The following is an 18744-nucleotide window of genomic DNA, read 5'->3' on the forward strand; positions in this document are numbered from 1 at the left end:
TATATTTATCTCAGTTGTTTACTAAGGAGTACGGAATGTAAGAGAGATCACCCGGAAGGTATGTAGCGATATTTCCGTACCGCGCAAATATCACCAGAACGTGAACGTGATGACTCCACTCGATCATATCCCATTGAACTGGCCATTCCAAGTCACCCATCCATCAAGTGGCCTGTGTACCATTTGTCAATCTTCCGAAACTAGAATACCTTCCGCCCATTCTAGTTCGGCCCATTGATTGGTACTTGAGTCTCTAGTGAAGAGTATTTAGCATGCAGAGAACAACAACACTTACGGATACCGCACGACAGATTCTGTAAGTCTTCTGGTCAGCATTTATTGGATTGGTCGTTGGACTTTGATTGTTGGGTTCTTTGGGTTCCGAAAAATTGCTGACACGCCATCGCAAACAAAGCCGCCACACCGCGGGTTATGGACGGCCATTTCCAGTGTCTTCTTCACGTACCTTTTGTGTGGTACGGAAACGAGATGCGATCTTTCCAGCTGGCTTCAACAGGGTGTCTCTGTAATAAAAACAAAAAGTGCGTGAGAGGGTGCGGAAGCCCGGTCGTTCTTGGCAGATGGGGTTTATGCTACAAACTGTCGTTCTTGGGCTCTCAGGCAAACAGTGCACGCGATGGACGTGTCTCGGTACGCTTGAGTACACTTACCACCGCCGAGTCGTTCAACCCACCCAGCCAGAGATTGAACGAGTGTTTGGAGGGAGGTACATAGATTCGTGTATATTTGCTGGCCACAAAAACGTGGAAGTTAAGAACTGCAGCTCAGCAGAGAGCTTTGCTTCTTCTTTGCTCGCGCTCTACTATTTAGACAATGAGCGTTGCGGGCTTTCGGGGAAGTATGATTGTCTGTTTTCCTGATTTTCAATTGCTCCCGTGTGTTCGCATAATGCGTACACAAATGGGAGGGGATGGCAACAACTCCCTTAAGTGGACAGTTTGGCATGTGCAAACATTTGTACAGGCTGCTTCGGGCGAAGGTATTTATTAGTGAGGTAGCCATTAATGGGGCTGTAACAGTACGTTCGGATGTGTCGGAGTTTTTTTACCTGTTCTGGAATGCGGCTTGGAATGGGAGGACAAATGCGCTGAACCACTGAATTCGCAATATTCCATCAAGATAACGAATTCAAAGATTTTAATCCACTTGGTTGGTAGCTTACTACACCTTGGTCGGTACAGTCGGTGACAGGATCCTTCTCCCGCCGCCTTGGATGACACTTGAACAAAATATCTTCAAAAAAACAGTCGAGTCACACAGCTACAAAAGTTCGTTAAATATAATTTGCACTTCGGAAGCTGTGCGCAGTAGACCATGGCCGAGTGGTGCAAGCTGAAGAAATGAATTTCAAGGAATCGCAACCCGGACACGGCCGTGGATGGTGTAAGCTCTACTTTAACAAAAGAAGCCAGCAAGTCATTTCAACCACAATTGCCCGTATCTGCTCTCTTGCATAAGCTGCCAGTCGACAAATCGACTAACGAGGTTGAACAGCACTTCGTTTGCAGCGAGACAGGCCTCCGGATGAGTGAAAGTGTGAGGTACAGATCAGCGGAACCGAGCAGAAGAAAGTACACTGGAGATGACCTTGGTTTGGAGAGGAGGTGAGTTCTCATTTTTTAGATCGCTACAAGGGACGTGAGCTGTTTTTGTTTGTTTTTTTTCGCGCAACAAAAATCAATCTGTATGGTGTCTGTTGGGCGGAGAATGAGAGAGCAACACCCCATACTTAAACTCTGAATAAAAAACCCTACAGCTGGATAAGGTGTTTAATTTATTGGCGTTTGCTTTTGGCGCAGCAACAGTTTGGCGCCTCTTCCGACAGTCATCATAAGTCGATCAATGACGCAAATGGACTACTGATTCGAGAAGAATCTTCTGATTGCGCGTTGGTCTGATTTTTTTTTGGGTGTCTCGAATGCTTCAGAAGCATTTTATGTTTGAATTCGATCAAGTGGCAAAATGTAGATAGCACGATTTTTTACGCCGGGATGTGTGTGTGCTGGATAGCAATGGCAATTTGGTGTGGTTTGTTGCAATTAAAAATGATTGAATGCAAAGATGTGCGGTTTGATCGTTTCTTCATCCAGAAGAAAAGGGTGTTTGACCTCACTACACTTAATTACGATCAAAGTTCAAAGTCTGAAGTGGAAGAGTTGGAATTGGAAACAATTTTTGAGGGGTATGCGGAATGATTTCCACAGTAAAATAATAATCTCTTTTTCACAACCAATGCATGGGGTATTATAAATGATCCTGCATACCGTTTGCTCCAATTACTGGCAGCTGTGGTGACAACCGTTATTACTTTCACCCAGAATTGAATCGTTCAAACAAAATACGGCCCATGGCGCACCCATTCGACAACAAATGGTGACCCAATTAACGACCGCATGGATTGGGAGATTGGTTGGGTCACTGGGGCACCCATACCTTCGGCCGCGCCATGGTGTTGTTAATGTCGCTGTAAATAATCATCAACGCGTTCTGCCGGTGGCAGCGGAAGCGTACTGGCTACACTTTTGCACTGCAATTTATGCATCCATTTATCTTCCTAGCGAGCGCGCACGGTCAAGTTTTATGACCGTGCAACACATTATGACGTCCGATGGAACGTTTGGTTGTCGCGAGCGAAGCTTACAAGCTCGTCCCGGTGTGTGTGTGTGTGCCCATTAGAGGTGCGGTGCGGTTAGTTGCTGGATGGGATAGACTAAAGTCTGGAGCGGGGAGAGGATTGGCATCGTTCCGTTATCGATTCCGTTGGCATACCGAACCACGGTACGGAAACGTCCCGCGGGATAACGTAGCTTTCTAAAAGACATGTTTCATTTCTTCCTGATCGTTAGGCGCTTGGTTATGTGTGTGTGTGTGTGTGGCTTGGGGCTCTCGTTTCCGGAAAGGAGGTTTTTTTTTGGCTGATGCAAACGAATGGGAGAGAAGTGGAACATCCAATCGGTATTCGCGGAAGTGGATTGATTGTGGAAATCTTTTTTCCACATCATCGTGCCGAAACATACGTTTAGAAAGCCATGGATAGGACGATAACGATTGGACCGTATTCCATGAAACGATCAGAATGGTTTAATTGACTTCTGAAGCATTTTTTTTGACAAAGTAGGAAATGCTTTTAGGGTCGAAGAGATAAGCTAGTGGATTGAGTGTGGAGATAAGCTAGTGCAATGAGTATCATCCAACTAACAATCTGTGTTAGTTGGATGATACTCATTGTCTAAAAGTGTGGATTAGTTGGATGATACTCATTGTCGTATAATGTAAAGGCTAAAAATCCACATTTTACGATACTTCACTTTTCATTATTCCATATCAATTCAAACACTATAGCTTGCTCCTTACAAAAAGAAAACAATTATTAAATGATTTAATTGGAAAACAGGAAAATGTATGTTCATTCCCTTTTCTACTGACCCGAAGGGAAACAATGACAGATGATATCAAGCATTCAAGTGAAGGACATGCTCCTCTATCAAACTCAAACAACGGTTATGTTGCGGTCGTAGAACTATTAGTTTCCGCATTAGTCACAACCATCCACGATGCGTTGGTTTTCCTGTACAGCCGAACGACAGCTTCGCTCCAAGCACTGTCGTGTCGAGATGAGATCCAAATGGCAAGCGGCATTGCCGATGGATGATGATGAATATTCAATGGGACTGTTCCATCCTCGCGGATATGTGGCATGTGTTTGTTTACCCTCCTGCACAAACACACAGATACGTCAATCTAGGATGCAATCAAACGCGGGCTGTCGTTGTTAGTTTAACTTGTCCTTTTTTCCGGCATTCCGCATTCCGCTGCACAGATGACACTGTCGTGTGGGAATTGGAATAGATATACTAATGATTTCTGATTCGTTTGTTTCTACTGTTGAAAAAAGGGAGGTGTAATAGGAGAAAGAATAGTGCGAGATATGAGTTGATTTGTTTGAAAAAGATGTAGATGTAGAAGGAATGATAAAATATGATAACTACAAGACACTTTGGAAGGTAATTTTTCTAGCCTTGAAAGAAGTACATGAATATTGTGCTTTATTGCTTCTGTTATTATTATTCCTTTATTTCGCCATTGTGGCCTCTGGCGTTCGGTTTCTGGGTAAAACAACAAAATGTGAATGTTAAAAAAACAAGCTTTCCAAAAGAACTTCCACAGAATGACAACAAAGTTTACGCGTTACCCGTTCGCAAAACTCGCTCTAAACCAGCCGAAACGTTGCGCCGATGTTCTGTTTGACCCCGTTCTCCGCACCGGCGGGTGCTTACTTGTAACTGCATCGGGATCGGGATACTACAGTGAAAGCACACCCCAGTGCACACCAGCAAACACCCACTCGTTCGTAGGTGTGTCACGATGGCTGGTGGGCACATTCCTTGTCGATGGTTCATGGTTTGGGGGGAGAGAGAGAGAGTGAGAGCTCGTTGTTCCAATGCGAGCACCAGAGTTTTGATGAAAGCCCCCGTATGATGGAATGTAATTTGTTATACTTATGATGCTTGGAGTTTGGTTCCAGATAGAAAGCAATAAAAAAACAACCTTTCACCGTAACGGGAATCAAGTGTTTTAAGCGAAGGAAAAACATTTTCCCATCGACGTTCGACGAATAGCACTTGTAGATGGAGCTTTCGAGCGGTTTCGAGCTTTCGTGGTATAGAATGGTTCACTCGCGTACCAATAAATTGAGACTGTTTTTTTTCTCGTACCAAAGCCATGCTGTTTTGATTGCGTTATCGGAGAGCGTTTCAGGCGAAATGTGTTGCTCGTACGGCGGTGCCATAGTTCGAAATGGTTTCATTTTGTTTTGAAGTTGGCACCACCGGCCACTGTTACTTTTTTACCCATCCACCTCGAGTATGTTGCAACAGTAGAATGATATATTTTTGAATTCAGAAAACGCGTTCATGTGTGTGTGTGCCTCTTAGCAACTATGTACGTGATGCTTGCTGTTGTTTTTTTTCTTGTACCATTTCAGTAGCTATGGAATAAAACGCTTTTTTGCTTTGCTTGGAATTTACACATTCGTTGGTGCAGGAGAATAAATTTTGTCGGCAATAATTGTGCAGCAATTAAATTGGATGACAAGGCCCGGCATTCGCGCAGCTTTTAATCGGAGTGGAAAGCATTCAATTTCGAATTGATTCCAAACCATTCTTGTACAGTTTGTGTGTGTGTGTGTGCGTTTTTTGGCGTTTTTGCTAGCGAAAGGTGCAAAATGCTTTGCGTAAATGGGATAGAATTTACGTAAACATTGCTGAATGCGATTGATGGGTTTTGCAGACGCAGTAATTAAAAAGCTTCCAGAATTTATGTTGACGATTCAATTAGTAACACACGAAGTGGAGTGCCTTATTTATACCTTTTTGATTTAACAATCAACGATCTATTAGTAAATGTTTGTTGTTGTTAGGGCTTATTGAAGGGAGTTTTTTTTTAATATTTTGTTATATTAAAATAATACTCAAGATCATGGGAAAGCTTATGAAAGGTTGTCATAGTTCAAGGGCAAGCAGTCAAACATAACTATACGCCCTTTGTAAGTGAAGTACATTAATGAAAAGCGCAGCAAAAGTGTATTGTATGAAAATGAAGGGAAAAACACAACAACAAGAAGCCCTTTAAAATAATCTAACCGGCAATTGTTCACTTTACCAAAGTTCAGTCATGTTTAATGTGGAATTTAGATTCATCATTTTTGTTGGCCGCCCCTTTTTTTGTTAATTAAAACAAAACGTAATAGAGCAAGGATGAGAAAGCAAAAGTATGAAATCATGTTGCACGACAGCGAAAAACATTCCGAAAAACATCGAAATAAGCATAAAAAAGTAATCATTGCAAGATGATGCAGGGCTTGTTTAGGTAGGTGTGAAGACAAACGTTTGCCAGAACGTTGGGCGTGACTTGGGGAGCATCCCATACCAAAGCAAGAACAAATGAAAAATGTTGCAAAACCTATAAACGCAAAAAGCTCATCTCACGATGCACTCGAGGCAGGAAGGAAGCTTAAATGGAGGAAAAGAAAAATTAAGCTTAACAAGCCCCCCTCTTCCTCGAATGCACGCTTCGTAGCTAGAAGTTTCTATGGACGAAAACAACCGAATCTTCTCCTAACAGATTGCGGTAGAACAGCAAAAAAAACCCTATTGTACACATATCCTCGCAGCCACCGACGGAACTGCACGCGCCTGTCACGGGGATGAAGCCTATGTGCGTGTGTGTGTGGGTCGCGCCGGGTGGTAAAATAAAACTTTGCGCAAACCGGACGTCGCGCATCAGTACGGCGTGCGAATTCGCGCAAGAAGGTCGCGTTCGAATCCAGTCTCGCGCTCGCTCACAAAACGCAGCAAACGCACCATATCCCCACCCTATCGACGTGTTTGCGATCGGGTAAGTCGATCGAGAGACGATCGGTTGGCGGGTTTTGTTTTGACTTGGGCCCGATCGGTTGGCGTCGGTGTTTGTTTCCCAGTTCCGAGCGACTCCGCAAAGGTTAGCAGCGTGCTAGTAGTGTTTGCGGGCTGCGTACGAGTGGTTCTCTCGGTCAGGTGGGACACGACGGTTGTGTCGTTTTTGCGGTTTGTCAGGTACGGCGAGAAAGTGAAGTTTATAGTTGACATCGAACCGAATTGTGTGCCCCTGTGCGGGTGTGTGTGTGTGTGTTGATTGTGTGCACGATTGTTTACTGTATTTGGTGAGAAATTTGGAATGTTTACTTCCCGCCATTTGGTGAGAGTAGTTCCGCCCTAGTGCGAAGCGTGCCACTTTGCTAGTGAATGGGTGGCTGTTTTCGGGGGGTCCTCGAATGTGTAACCTTTCGTGAAGGTGTGGTAATGTGCAGACGTCGTATCGTAATGGCACAGTCGTAACAATCGGTTCGAACTTCTCGATCAGCATCGAAGTATCGTAATACAGCGCAGACTGAACTGCATAAACCCTGCTGCCATGTGCCATGTCGTGCGACGTAAGAACCTTGCGCTGCACACACTTGCATTATGTGCGTTGAGCAACGACGCGAAGAGTGAGAAAGAAACGAACCGGACCGAAATCGAATGAAATGATTCATTCGCAATTTTAAGTGAGCTTTTCGGGTGAAGGAAGCTTTTTTCCGTTTGCGTTAAATGTGCGTGTTTGTACGAGTAGTGCTGTAGTGCACGTGTGTGTGTGTGTGTGCTGACTTGGTGCAATGTGTGTGATTGTTCACGTGCTTTACCACAGCCCAACAACCCCCTTCCCCCCATATACCCGTGGTGGTGGCGCCCCGCCGACGTTCGTGCGATGCAGTGTAGCGTGACTCGGCTTCGAGAAGAAGTAAAAAATAAACCGTTTCAGCATACAGCAAGCGAACTATTCCTTCCATTAGCGATGTGATATAAATTAGATTAGCAATCATTCAATCCTTCACCTCCCCGAAAAAAGGGAAACAAACAACCAAACAAATAGCGGAAGAGAATTTCCCGGTCAGATAAAGAGAAAAAGAGGTTATTGGGTGCTCATTTGCACGTTATTTCGATTCGCGTATCTCGGTTTAGAAGGGCGAGGGAGGAACTGTGTTGGCTTGTGTGTGTGTGTGGCCGTTGAGGGAATGGGTAAAGATAAACATTGACCTGATTTCGGTGCAACTGTTATTTCATGGCTGAGCGCATGGCTGGTGCACTGGTGGGCGGGAGCCGGCATGTATGTATGTGTCTGCGTCCTGGGAAAAAGATTTAATTAATTCTCAGCCGATTTGAGCCAGTTTGTTTTCGATTTATCCCTTATTTTCACTTCTGTGGAAGGCTACTAGAATGTTTGACTGTTTCGTTTAGCAATGTGATAATAGGAATGATTCTATTTGATCGAATTAATACGTCGCGGACGCTTGTGCTGCAATGTTTGTTGATTTATTCAAACCAGAGGCATATTTTGAAAATAATCTTCCATTAAGCTTTGGTTATTTTAAACATTTATGCTCTGAATAAAAAAAGCATGCTTCTATTCTTTTATTTCAATAATTAATGGCCACCCAACAAAAAAACAGGTTGCAAATTTGAATGAATGGATAGTAATTATAATTCACTTACTACTTCTATTCGCTACTGAATTCGGCTAATGGAGTGACCCTTGGGGCTTGTTTCTGTACCCATCAATTGATCAAGCGCCGAAAAAGGACACGCACGCGAACAAACATGAATGCGATTTCTGATTGCTTCTTAATGACACTACTAGCGTCGGAATCGATCGAGTTGCTGCCGCTGAGCGTGTTGCAAAGCCAATCATGCAAACAGTCGGAATGCCCAAAAATCGACAAAAAACAGCCACAACATCCACACGAATACACACACACACACTGGTTCGCCCGCCTTAATCATCGACCGTAAAGTACCAATTTGATGGTCGAAGCTTCGAGGGGCGCTAGCGTGACACATCGCACCCAAAATATGTCAAGCAGTGGCTGCAGGTTAAAAAACCTATCAAAAGGAAAACAGGTTACACCGCACAAGCGAACCACCGAAAACCATTTCAACTCACACTTCAACACACACATTGAACTTGATCTTGTGAGACAATCCACACCTTTGGCGGCTTTGTCGAGGTTTGTGAAGAGTAGTCACAGTAGTATCGACCCCGGCTCACGCGCAAATGTCACTGTCGCCAAATGTGGCGCCCACACTTGTGCCAGTTATTAGCTCGGATGAGCTTTTTGGGTTGCTGAGCCGCGAAGTTGGGGCGAGCGATTAGTGATCGGTGTTGCGGATCGCATCAGCCGACCCTGACGTTCGGCGAGTGGCCAAGGCCAAGAGCAAGCAATGCGATCTGTGGGAAATGGCCAAGATCGGCACGTATTGAGCGCGAGTTGCGTGAGAGGTTACGCGGGCAGCCGCATCGATAACAGACCGACGGCGCTCTGTTTGCGGTGGCGTACGCGGGTACCTTGGACGCGTGCGTCCGTGGCCCGGTCCAATGATGCGCACCACGCAGTAGGTGAGTTGGGTTGGCGATTTGGTTCGGTAAACGATTTGGATTTTTGTTGGAGGTTTTCAAGATGCTTGCAAAGTCTAGCTAGCGCGCGGCTCTAGTTTACGCTCGGGGCGACGACGTTGAACTCGTTTGTTGAGAAGCGAACCGGTAGAAGAGGCCTCAAGGTCTTGCTATGAGTAAGATGATAAGCATCGGATAATCTTAGACGTCAATTAGAAGCAGCCGTGCGGTTGTTCTAAATGTTTTGAAGTTTTGTAAGACAAAAGCTACCGGCATTCATGTTAACCGTTTGGAACGTTGTTTGGCGTGGTCGACTAATTGGTTCATCGTCTAACGGAGCGATGTCAGGAAAGGACTTTACAAAGGAAGACGCCATCGTTGTGTATCGCAATAAAAACGCTAATGTACATTCGTTTCATCAAATGACTCAATGTTGTGGACTATCGTTTAACTGGCCTATCAAACAAGTTTTTATTGGGTTACAAGCTGAGATTTCCTCTACAACAACGGGGTGTGGTAACGAGGAAATAAGAGAATTAGTCTCATCATCATGTCCCATCAAAATGGAAACAAATTTGCTACCATGCTGCATCCATTTAAATTCTTGTCGCTACGGAAATCGATGTAGAACTGAGATGCTACTGCCAATTCGCAAACCCAAACGAAAAGCCCACAAGAATATGCAAAACATAAATGGTAATTGAAAGGGATCGGGAGCTTCCAACTGCAAAAAAGGAATACTCCCTCCAAAAACCTTTTCCAAAAAACACATGAAAACCCCAGTAAAGAAGGGCCACCGTAGCATGAAAATTATGGTAATGAGCACTTAAAGCATCAGGTTCTGAAATTGAAATGCAAATGAGCAGCGAGCCCTGTTGCCGGTGGATAATAGAAGCGCGTGCTCTTTTTTCTTTGTCCGCTACGGGCTTTAAGCGATAAGGAGTTATTTTCGATTGTATTATCCTCCTCCCGGGGTTTTGCTTCTTACACGAAAGATGTTAATAGCTTGTAAGGCAGGGCTTTGGGCCGCTCTTGTTGTGTAATGAAATGCGTTTTTCGAGGACAGAAATAGACGCAAAGAAGATGTTTGTGTTACGCTTTTATTTTTGTTTGGCTTCGACCTAAGCTTTGTTGGGGGTAAAGTAACGCTTGGAAAAGCAGTACATATGTAGCAGATGTTAACGCTTGTACTCGGTACCAGTGGATGGGTTTGACGGGTAATAAGTTGTTACCGATCGAACCGAACGACTCTTGTCCTAACGAGACCTGCATTCCGCAAAAGCACGCTACGCAACCTTGACGAGTAAGCGAATGCACAATTATCTAAACCCAATCAACGGTTAGACTTCCTACTTCCGGGATTCCTTCGCGCCGTAAGCGATTCACACCCGAGCACTGGAGCAAGATTCGTCTCCACATATGGGCAACTCTGAGTTGTTGTTGTTTTGGAATGTTTTTCACGCGCAGTAAAACGTGTGGTAATAGGGTGGAGCCATAAATTCATAAAGCTTTATGACACATTGTTCCCAATCAATACGATTCGATGCCCTACCGGATTAACCGGTATGTTCTGATTATCTTCCTGTTGTTGGAGCAAAATCGAAACGTTCTGTGGAATCTCCTAGTTAGTTCCTATTTACAAAAAAAACACGCATCCCAGGGTCAATCGATCAAATCGGGTTTGGCTTGACCTGCAGACGGTATGTGTGTGGTAGAGATTGTGGCCAGATAATGAAGCACGATACATCAATCACCCGGTTTGACCTGGGTCCGCCCATCACCGTGGCACACGTCAGTAGGGAAAAGGATGGTCCATTTTTTGGTCCGTGGAGGAAGATTCCTAACACACAAGCAGTCACGAATGCGTGCGAGCTTTGGAAAGAAAACTGACGTGAACAAATTGTTTACCATTAGGTAGGAAACACCTTTGCAAAGCGAGGCTAGTGCATCGATGGTATGTTCCCGTGAGACGTTGGAATTCGGTCTTGTGTATGGGTGGTACACGCCTCAGTTCGCAAACGCTTCGAGAGTGAAGATACCGTGTCAAGCTAAATTGCACGCTTGTCTTGTGAGAACGTTTCCTTTTGCGGCCATAGAATTCTCCCCGTTTCGTTTCGGGTTACATATCTTTGCACATTTCTTATGCTCCCCGGGCGACCTTTGTTAGTTGATTAGTGACGAAGGGGAAGGTGTGCCGTCTTTTCAATTTGCCTCATACAAGCACGACGACCAAACCATCCATCAATTGGTAACGAGATGGCACCATTCTCTTCACTTATTCACGCCAAAAAGTTTCCTTTTTTTTGGCTTATTGAGTTTTTGGGGAGGGGAGATATCGCTGGTCATCAATAATAAATTCGCAAAAAAACGGGGCGATACGGGAAAGTGTTCTGTTACGCTTCTTTGCAGTCTCGGGCGTTGGATGGATCATGTTGCGGACAAAGTTTATATCGTGACGATTAGATCAAATTTCCGGTTTTCGTGTTTTGTGCGCAGACGAAATCAATCTTATTGGCGCCATGCGACGAAAGCTGCTTTGGAGATTGATGTGATGCGATTAGGTTGCAAAAAGAAAGTGGTGTTTTATGAGCCTGATTACGGTAATGACGCAAAAAGTTTCGGTGATAATGCGTTTGCAGAATGTTTAAATATAGAATCTCGATTTAAACTTTTTCTGTGCCTCGTTATCCACAGGAAGTTGAAGATTCAACCCATACATCGAAATAGTGATGTCTTCCCTTTCAACTTATCCACACAGTGGCCAACGTGTACATCTAATAATTCGCATCACTGGCCGTGAATATTGCCTTCTTCGAGAATGTTTGCTTGCCAACCGATGTCTTCTTGGTGTGTCGGTTTTGTCTTCCTCCTGGTAGCCAAACCAAAACCTACCGGCCACAGAGTTTAGCTTTGGTTTATTGATTTTCGCGTTCTGTTTATCGCGTGGCAACCTAACGGCCTTGACGACTGGGACAGGATGGCGTTACAAATTATGCACACGTTCGTCATCGGCGGGCGGCAGGTTTTGCTGGTGCGAGAGAATGCGCAGAAAAAATAAAACGACTCACTAGACCAGTTGAAGCAAGATATTTTGCGCGGGGTAGTAATTGGAAATGGTCCAATGGAACCGTTCGAATCGTAAAAGATTTGGGCGGAATTTGACAGCAGCTGTCATCGACGGGACCTCGTAGAGCACGCCGTCAAGGCGACACACTGTTGTTGGGGTTTCTTTTTTGGCTTTTCTTATGAATTCTGCTCTCCTAAGTGGTTCGAGTAGTAGTCGAGTAGAAACAAAAGCACGAGGAAGTTGATGTCCTCCTTTTGCAATGGTTGTCAGGGACCTGCCATTAGTAACTAGATCGCCAATGACTAGATCTCCAGTGAATAGTTCTATCCAGTAAATTGATGTAATAGCCAGTGGTGCTTTGCAACAAAAAACCAAACGAACCTTGCACAGTCAGAGAACGGCCATCAGCTAGAATGCATGAATCTGCAACAATGGTCCGCAGCAGTGCCCTCCCATCGGCATTTGCATGATGCAATCGCACTGGAAGCGCATGGTTAGCACCCAAAGCACCACCGATGCATGGTAGCATTCGGAACGAAACTTTCAACTAGCAGCATTTACCAATGGCAGGTAGGGGCATGATTGCAGGGTTTAGAAAGGCCCACTTCCCAAACGGCTCGTGTGAGAGTTATAAAGCGATTCGTCGTTAACGTCTGGCGATAATTATCTTTCGATTGGTGTGTGGTACGGTGTGTGAGGAGGTACGACGAATCTATCGGCTCCCAGAGCTTCCGATGCAAGCAGCAGGCCTATTGCCCAGTTAGAGGTACCATTTCGAGCTGGGCCGGGTGGCCTTACTCAAGGTTAGAGGTGCCTCCCTGTCTGTAACGCCCTTTTTAGGTCGATGGCCATACGGTTTATCGGGCCGCAACCACATGCCAGCGCCAAGCAAATGGGGTTGGTGGGCTCTGTTATTTATGTCATTTTACTAATTTTACAGGTCACTCGTGCGGTGAGCATTGTTGCGGATACAAGGACCTACCGGAATAAAAAAATATACAGGCTCGTTTCGTGAGTCTATGAGCCAGTGACAATACAGTGTGGTTTAGAGGGCAGAGAAACAACGGAGAACAACGCACCAGCGTCGGTTATCTCGTGTGAAGTAAAATTTATTCCAGTTTCGTGCAAGATTTGAGCAGCGACGCAACGGGGAAAATCCCAACATTTATAAAGGCCGGCCTAGAGTGTATGCTTATGTGTGATTGTGTCCGGTAAGAGTGCGTGTCGACGCAGTGTGTCAATGCTGTAACCGTGGCCGTTACACGTGTGTCTGTGTGTTTGTTGTGTGGAAAGCGAAGCCCTAGACCCGATCTAAGCGGTTCCGGAGACAATAGTGTTGATTCTGGGAAACGCGGCACGTCAACCAGCGCACTCCCAGCCCTTTCAAACGCCAAGCAGGCGGTATGTGACCAGTGGTGAGGTGGGCACAGGTGTATCAAGATTAAAGTGCATGCGCTCTGAGGCATCGAAGTGGGAAGTCTGGCAATACGGGCACAGAGACACAGCGTGCAAACGATTAGTACCAGGTCTAGCAATACCCGAAGAGGGTTACCCGTGGCAAGATGCGTAAAGTTTGGCTCCTCGCCAGCGTCGTGCTGGCGTTTCTCGACTTTGTCAAATCACAGGAAGTCGCTCGGACACTTTACAGTACAAGGTAAGTGCATTCGGAGGAACCAGAACAATTGGCTGACACACATCGGTCAAGAACTAGAGTTGCAGGTTGCTTTTTTCAGAATTCATTGCAAAAATTGTAAGGTTATACACACTCTCGAATGTCCATCAAAACAACTTTCTAGTGGTGTGAAGCTTGAGCTCAATCGATTGTTTGTTTGGTGTTTCTGCGATGTGTTGAAGTGGTTCCGGAAGATCAAAGCCAAGCTCTCGAACAAACGATAGACCAGTAGCCACGTGCGTGCGTTTATATCCGGAAGGACATCTTCCCGAGCGAGCAGAAGAGTGCTGAAGTGAGTGGTGCATTCTCGTCTCGCCTGAGTGCATGTTTTACGACCGTTGTCACTGTTATTGTTGCAACCCACCACCGGTGTATCGATCCACCGGGGCAGTGGTTTGAGTACGCACCAAGAGAAGGTACTTCCACCAGCAACGAGAGATGGGGTGGAGTGGACAGTGGTAGCACGTTGTAGACCTTGTGAGGCTCAAAAACGGTCATCCTTCCGGGCCGGTGGGGGAATGGTTGTAGCAGCACAAGATGATGAAGAAGAAGTGTAACAACCAAAAAGTTATTACCTTGGCCATTGGTTGAAGCCACACTGTGAGGCGAGGTGGTTTCGGTGGTTCGAAAAAAAACGGTGCGCAAACAATCAAATATTGACCGCACAGTGCCAAATGGTTCCTCCTTCAAACGGAATGGTTGACGCTAATGCTCTCGTGTGCATGATGATGATTGTTCCGCTGTGTGCGGCTTTTACTGACCTTTACATCCCACCCGCCGTGTGTGTGTGTGTGGCCATATGGTTGGAGCCGTCCATTGCTGATGCTGAGATGCTGGCGTGCTGACTCTATATCACAAGTCAACAAGCCGCACTTCCTACTGTTTATAAAGCAAAAGATCAATTTTCATCGCCTGGAGGGGGTTTTGGTAGTTCGTTCTCTACCGTTTATGACTCTCAAGCACCCGCTCACAAAAAAAAAACTAGCAAGTTTTTCTAGTGCACTATGAAAAGAATACTATACGTCCCAAAACCACTCACCAACCGTGAACAATTGGCATCGATGTCAATGGATGTGCGATCGTTGAGCGATCGTTGACTTGCCATCAAACACGCAGCCGGCATTTAGCGTTGCACAGCAGTCAGCACACTTAACCTCCTTGAACCGCTGAGGATGTTTGTGTGATGTGCTACTTCCTTTCGATTCGCCAGAAGATGTCACCCCACCAGACCTTTGTTTGTGTGCACTAGGAAGTAGTTAGTTTGTGTGCTCTTCTTTTGCGGTGGTAATTATTTGGGCACGAGTTGTCAAAAATTTCCTCACAAAAAAATCCCCACCCGTCAACGATCACGCCGATTGAGAGATTATCTGCTTTGCATACAGTTTCGCTCTCCGGAGGTTCTAATTAATGCCTTGAGCAATCATCAGGCACAGTTCTCCAGTTCACGGTGAGTTACAATTTTGGACGCCTCATCTCAATGACTGCCAGCTGCTGTGTGTTTGTGTAATTTATTTCCCTTCCACGCATGTGTGATACATTAAAAGGAACGATTTATTACCGGGCCCGACAGGGTTTGATTGCGGTCGATTACAGTGCACAACTGAAGGTTAGCGGCGGTCATATGTTCCTTTCCAATGGGGCGGTGTCAGTGCGAGTCAGTAATAAATCGTTGGAATTTTGTGCAACAAAAAATCGTGTTGAATGCAGGCTATTATTATTTGCTACGATTCTACGTCAATTGGGAGTTTAGATCTGTGCATAAATTATGAACGGGATGAGCCTCAATCATCCCCAGGGGGTTGGAACAGTATCACTCGTTTATACTTTTGAAGATGCGCCCAGCAGGAATGTGATTGAAGTACAAACTGTACAATTATTGATCAGTCACGTGTTGGGTTAGTGGTAGCATATTAGTTCGGTTTATTAATTGGATGCATTGATGTACATGGTGTAGTAATTAAATAGCAGCAAAATTAATCGGTCGTTACGTTTAGTGTTTGCGTGCCGATAGTAATCTCACACAGATAAGATGATCGTACAAGCTCAAGCGCTGTTCGGAGGCACGAGCATCTTGTCCAAACTGATCATTAATGTTGTTTTCTTAGCATTTGATGACTTCAGGCACACTCTTGTCGATTGCACTTGTGACGAAGAGGCCACACAACATGTTCATCATCCTCTTGGAAATTTTGGCGCGCAGTATGAGTGTAAAGAAAAACAATCCAACAAGCAAACAGGAACAAACAGGAGTTCAAAAAAACTATTTATCATGTTCAATCTGCAGAAGTAGCTTCTTCAGCCGCCTCTCTTTTATTAATAAAATAAAAATACCTCATCGTGCCTTTGCCTCTGCCAGCATCCTCGCTGGTGGGAACGAGTTCCATTCCGGTTGTGCAAATTTCGCCCAAAAATTCCAATAACTGTTTACCAATCACTTCAGCCGACCGGACGATCCCGCTCTTAGCTGGGTGAAGATTCAAATTTCGAACGCACCAAAGGTGTTTGTTCGAACGATGGGCAAAGTTTGCACGCGTTAAGCCTTTGAAACGGTTCGATAACACGATACACCCACCAACCCGTTACGATGTAGTCGCATGATTGCTTTCCGTTGCGAAAACCTTATCTCGCGATTCGTTTCGTGTTCTAAATTTCGCATTTTAGCAAGCACAGAAATGAACGGATGGAATTTGTTTTGAATATTGTTTTTGTTTTTTTCGCTAAGAATAGCGATGCTTGGTTCCATTTTGCGCAGCATGGCATAACACTTGGTGGTTTGTTGTTTCGAAATTTCCAGTCCACATCGGGAACCACATGGGGAATTCCGCACGCGAGAACAATCGCATTTTTCGTACAGCTCGCATGTGCGTGCTAATTAATCCATCAAACGGGCGGGCAAATGAATGCATCAATAGACACATGCGATTGCGTTTAAGTATCACTGTCCGACACCAGAATAATGCGAAGCATCTTATCTGTCGGTCATAATTTTAGCAAAGTGCCCCCCATCAAACGAAACCCTTTTGAACCTTCCGTTTGATGCGAATGTTTACGATGTTTGGCTAATAAATTGAGCATTCTCCCTGGTGCCATTTGAAACCGACTAACCGACTCTCTGTGCAGTCAGATTGGTTGATGTGTACGCACCGGAGTGGACATTATTTGACTTTTAGTGTCAGTGGCTGAAAAAGATTAATTACACCGGGCCTGCTGCAGGGACAATAAATCACAAACATACATCCACACTGCTACCCACATCGGAACCCGTGTCACTGAGTTTGGCCGTTCGTAACGGTCCACGGGAAGCTTAGAGAGTGCTTTTTAAATCGTTTTCCGAGTTGTACGCCCTGTTATGCGTATCGTCACCATTTCGCACCTTTCTTCCCGTTAATGCATTTGCCAACCCGCTTGTTCGTGTCTGCCCTGTAAATAACGTTCAAATAACCAGCATGCTTCTTGTACCGTTGCAGATACGACAACCTGGACATTGACACCATTTTGGCCAGCAATCGGCTGGTTACGAACTACGTCGACTGTTTGCTCAGCCGCAAACCGTGCCCACCGGAAGGCAAGGATCTGAAACGTAAGTACTGGCTTTGGCTTCGATTCGGTGGGGAGAGATGACTGTTTGAGCGACTGTTGTTGTTGTTGGTTCATCCTATTGACCTGATTGTGGCGTCGTGGTGGGGCTGACTCACCTTCGCGAGCATTGGAAGCCCTTGGCCGATGGTTTAGAAGGGCTGTTGGATTAAGTCTTTATATTCATACGTTAATTATCGTTTGTTTTACTGTAATAAAATTACGTTTGATCTCGTGTTGTGATAAAAATGATAATTTAATTTGAAAACCAGGCCACGGCCTAGCGGCAGCAGTATGTGCAAACCAACTTTGAATAATTAAAAGCAAAACAAACAAAACTATTGGAAGTAGTGAAGTCAACCAGCTTGGTGTACGGTTAGAAACAGAATGAATTGTATTTCATACCAAAACTTATAACTACACAAATTTATAGGTTACTATGATTAAATTACTCATAACCCAAATACGGCTTACTATAATTCCAATACTCCTCCTTAAGCCGATTGTTGTGTAATTCCCATAGATCGTCGATTACGTTCTTGTTTGATTCGTTGTAATGCTTTTGTAAGACCATCTGCAACTTGTTCTTCAGTGTTAATGTAATGGAGATTCACAACATTTCGATCCAAAGCATCCCTGATGTAATGATGTCTTATATCGATATGCTTCGTTCGTGGTGTATATCCTCCATTTTTTGCAATACAGATAGTGCTCTGATTATCACAAAATATCTGAATCGATTGCTTCTTACCAAATTGTTCTAACAATCCTTTCCACCACGATGCTTCTTGTACCGCTGCTGACAATGCCATGTATTCCGCCTCGCAGGTTGATAATGCAACAGTTGGTTGTCGTTTGCAACACCATGACACCGCTCCTCCTTGCATCAAGAAAATATATCCACTGGTGGATTTCCTATCTTCTGTATCAGCGGCCCAATCAGCATCTGAATATCCAGTTATTTGTTCGTTACCTTTTCTGTAATATTTGAGTTTCATTGATGCCGTTCCTCTTAGATATCGCATAAGATGTTTTACAGCTTGCCAGTGACGCGATCCAGGATTATTGTTGTATCGGCTCAGCTGATTAACTGCAAACAGGATATCTGGTCTGGTGCATTGAGCTAGGTACATCAGGCAACCTACAGCCTCTTGAAAAGGCACCGCTGACATCTCTTCCTTTTCTTCTTCTGTCTGTGGCGACATTTCCTTAGTTAGCTTTATGGAAGAGTTCATAGGAGTAGCAACAGCTTTGCAGTCTTGCATTTTGAACCGGGATAGGATAGTTTCTATGTAGGCTTCCTGGTCAAGTGCAATTCCGTCATTTAAATAATTCACACGAATCCCTAAACAATGTTTAGCTGGTCCCAAATCCTTCATCCGGAACATGCTGCTCAATTTCGTCTTCAGCTGATTCTTCATTTCTTCATTATTACTAAAAA

At 44.8% G+C, this 18744-nt stretch overlaps 1 protein-coding gene and 1 long non-coding RNA gene across 15 annotated transcripts in view; one reads left to right on the plus strand and one right to left on the minus strand.

Moving 5' to 3' along the window:
- Window positions 1–297: 297 nt before the first annotated feature.
- Window positions 298–1242, minus strand: LOC133393439 (uncharacterized). Its single transcript, XR_009766163.1, has 3 exons — window positions 1070–1242; window positions 672–985; window positions 298–524 (listed from the first exon to the last, which is right to left on the minus strand). It is a non-coding gene; the product is annotated as an uncharacterized LOC133393439 (long non-coding RNA).
- Window positions 1243–6294: 5052 nt separating this feature from the next.
- The window catches only part of LOC1277892 (uncharacterized), a 28268-nt gene continuing 15818 nt past the window's right edge, over window positions 6295–18744 (plus strand). For 5 of the 14 annotated variants that reach the window (XM_061658492.1, XM_061658504.1, XM_061658502.1 and 2 more), the window contains exons 1-3: window positions 6295–6614; window positions 12996–13709; window positions 17195–17307. In XM_061658492.1, coding sequence (XP_061514476.1) covers window positions 13618–13709; window positions 17195–17307 — 205 coding nt within the window. In that variant the 5' untranslated portion in view covers window positions 6295–6614; window positions 12996–13617. Of the gene's footprint in view, window positions 6722–12995; window positions 13710–17194; window positions 17308–18744 lie in introns of all 14 variants that reach the window. The other 9 variants (XM_061658499.1, XM_061658493.1, XM_061658503.1 and 6 more) reach the window with 6 other exon arrangements.

This window comes from Anopheles gambiae, chromosome 3, assembly GCF_943734735.2.
Source record: "Anopheles gambiae chromosome 3, idAnoGambNW_F1_1, whole genome shotgun sequence".
Classification (NCBI taxonomy): Eukaryota; Metazoa; Arthropoda; class Insecta; order Diptera; family Culicidae; genus Anopheles; species Anopheles gambiae.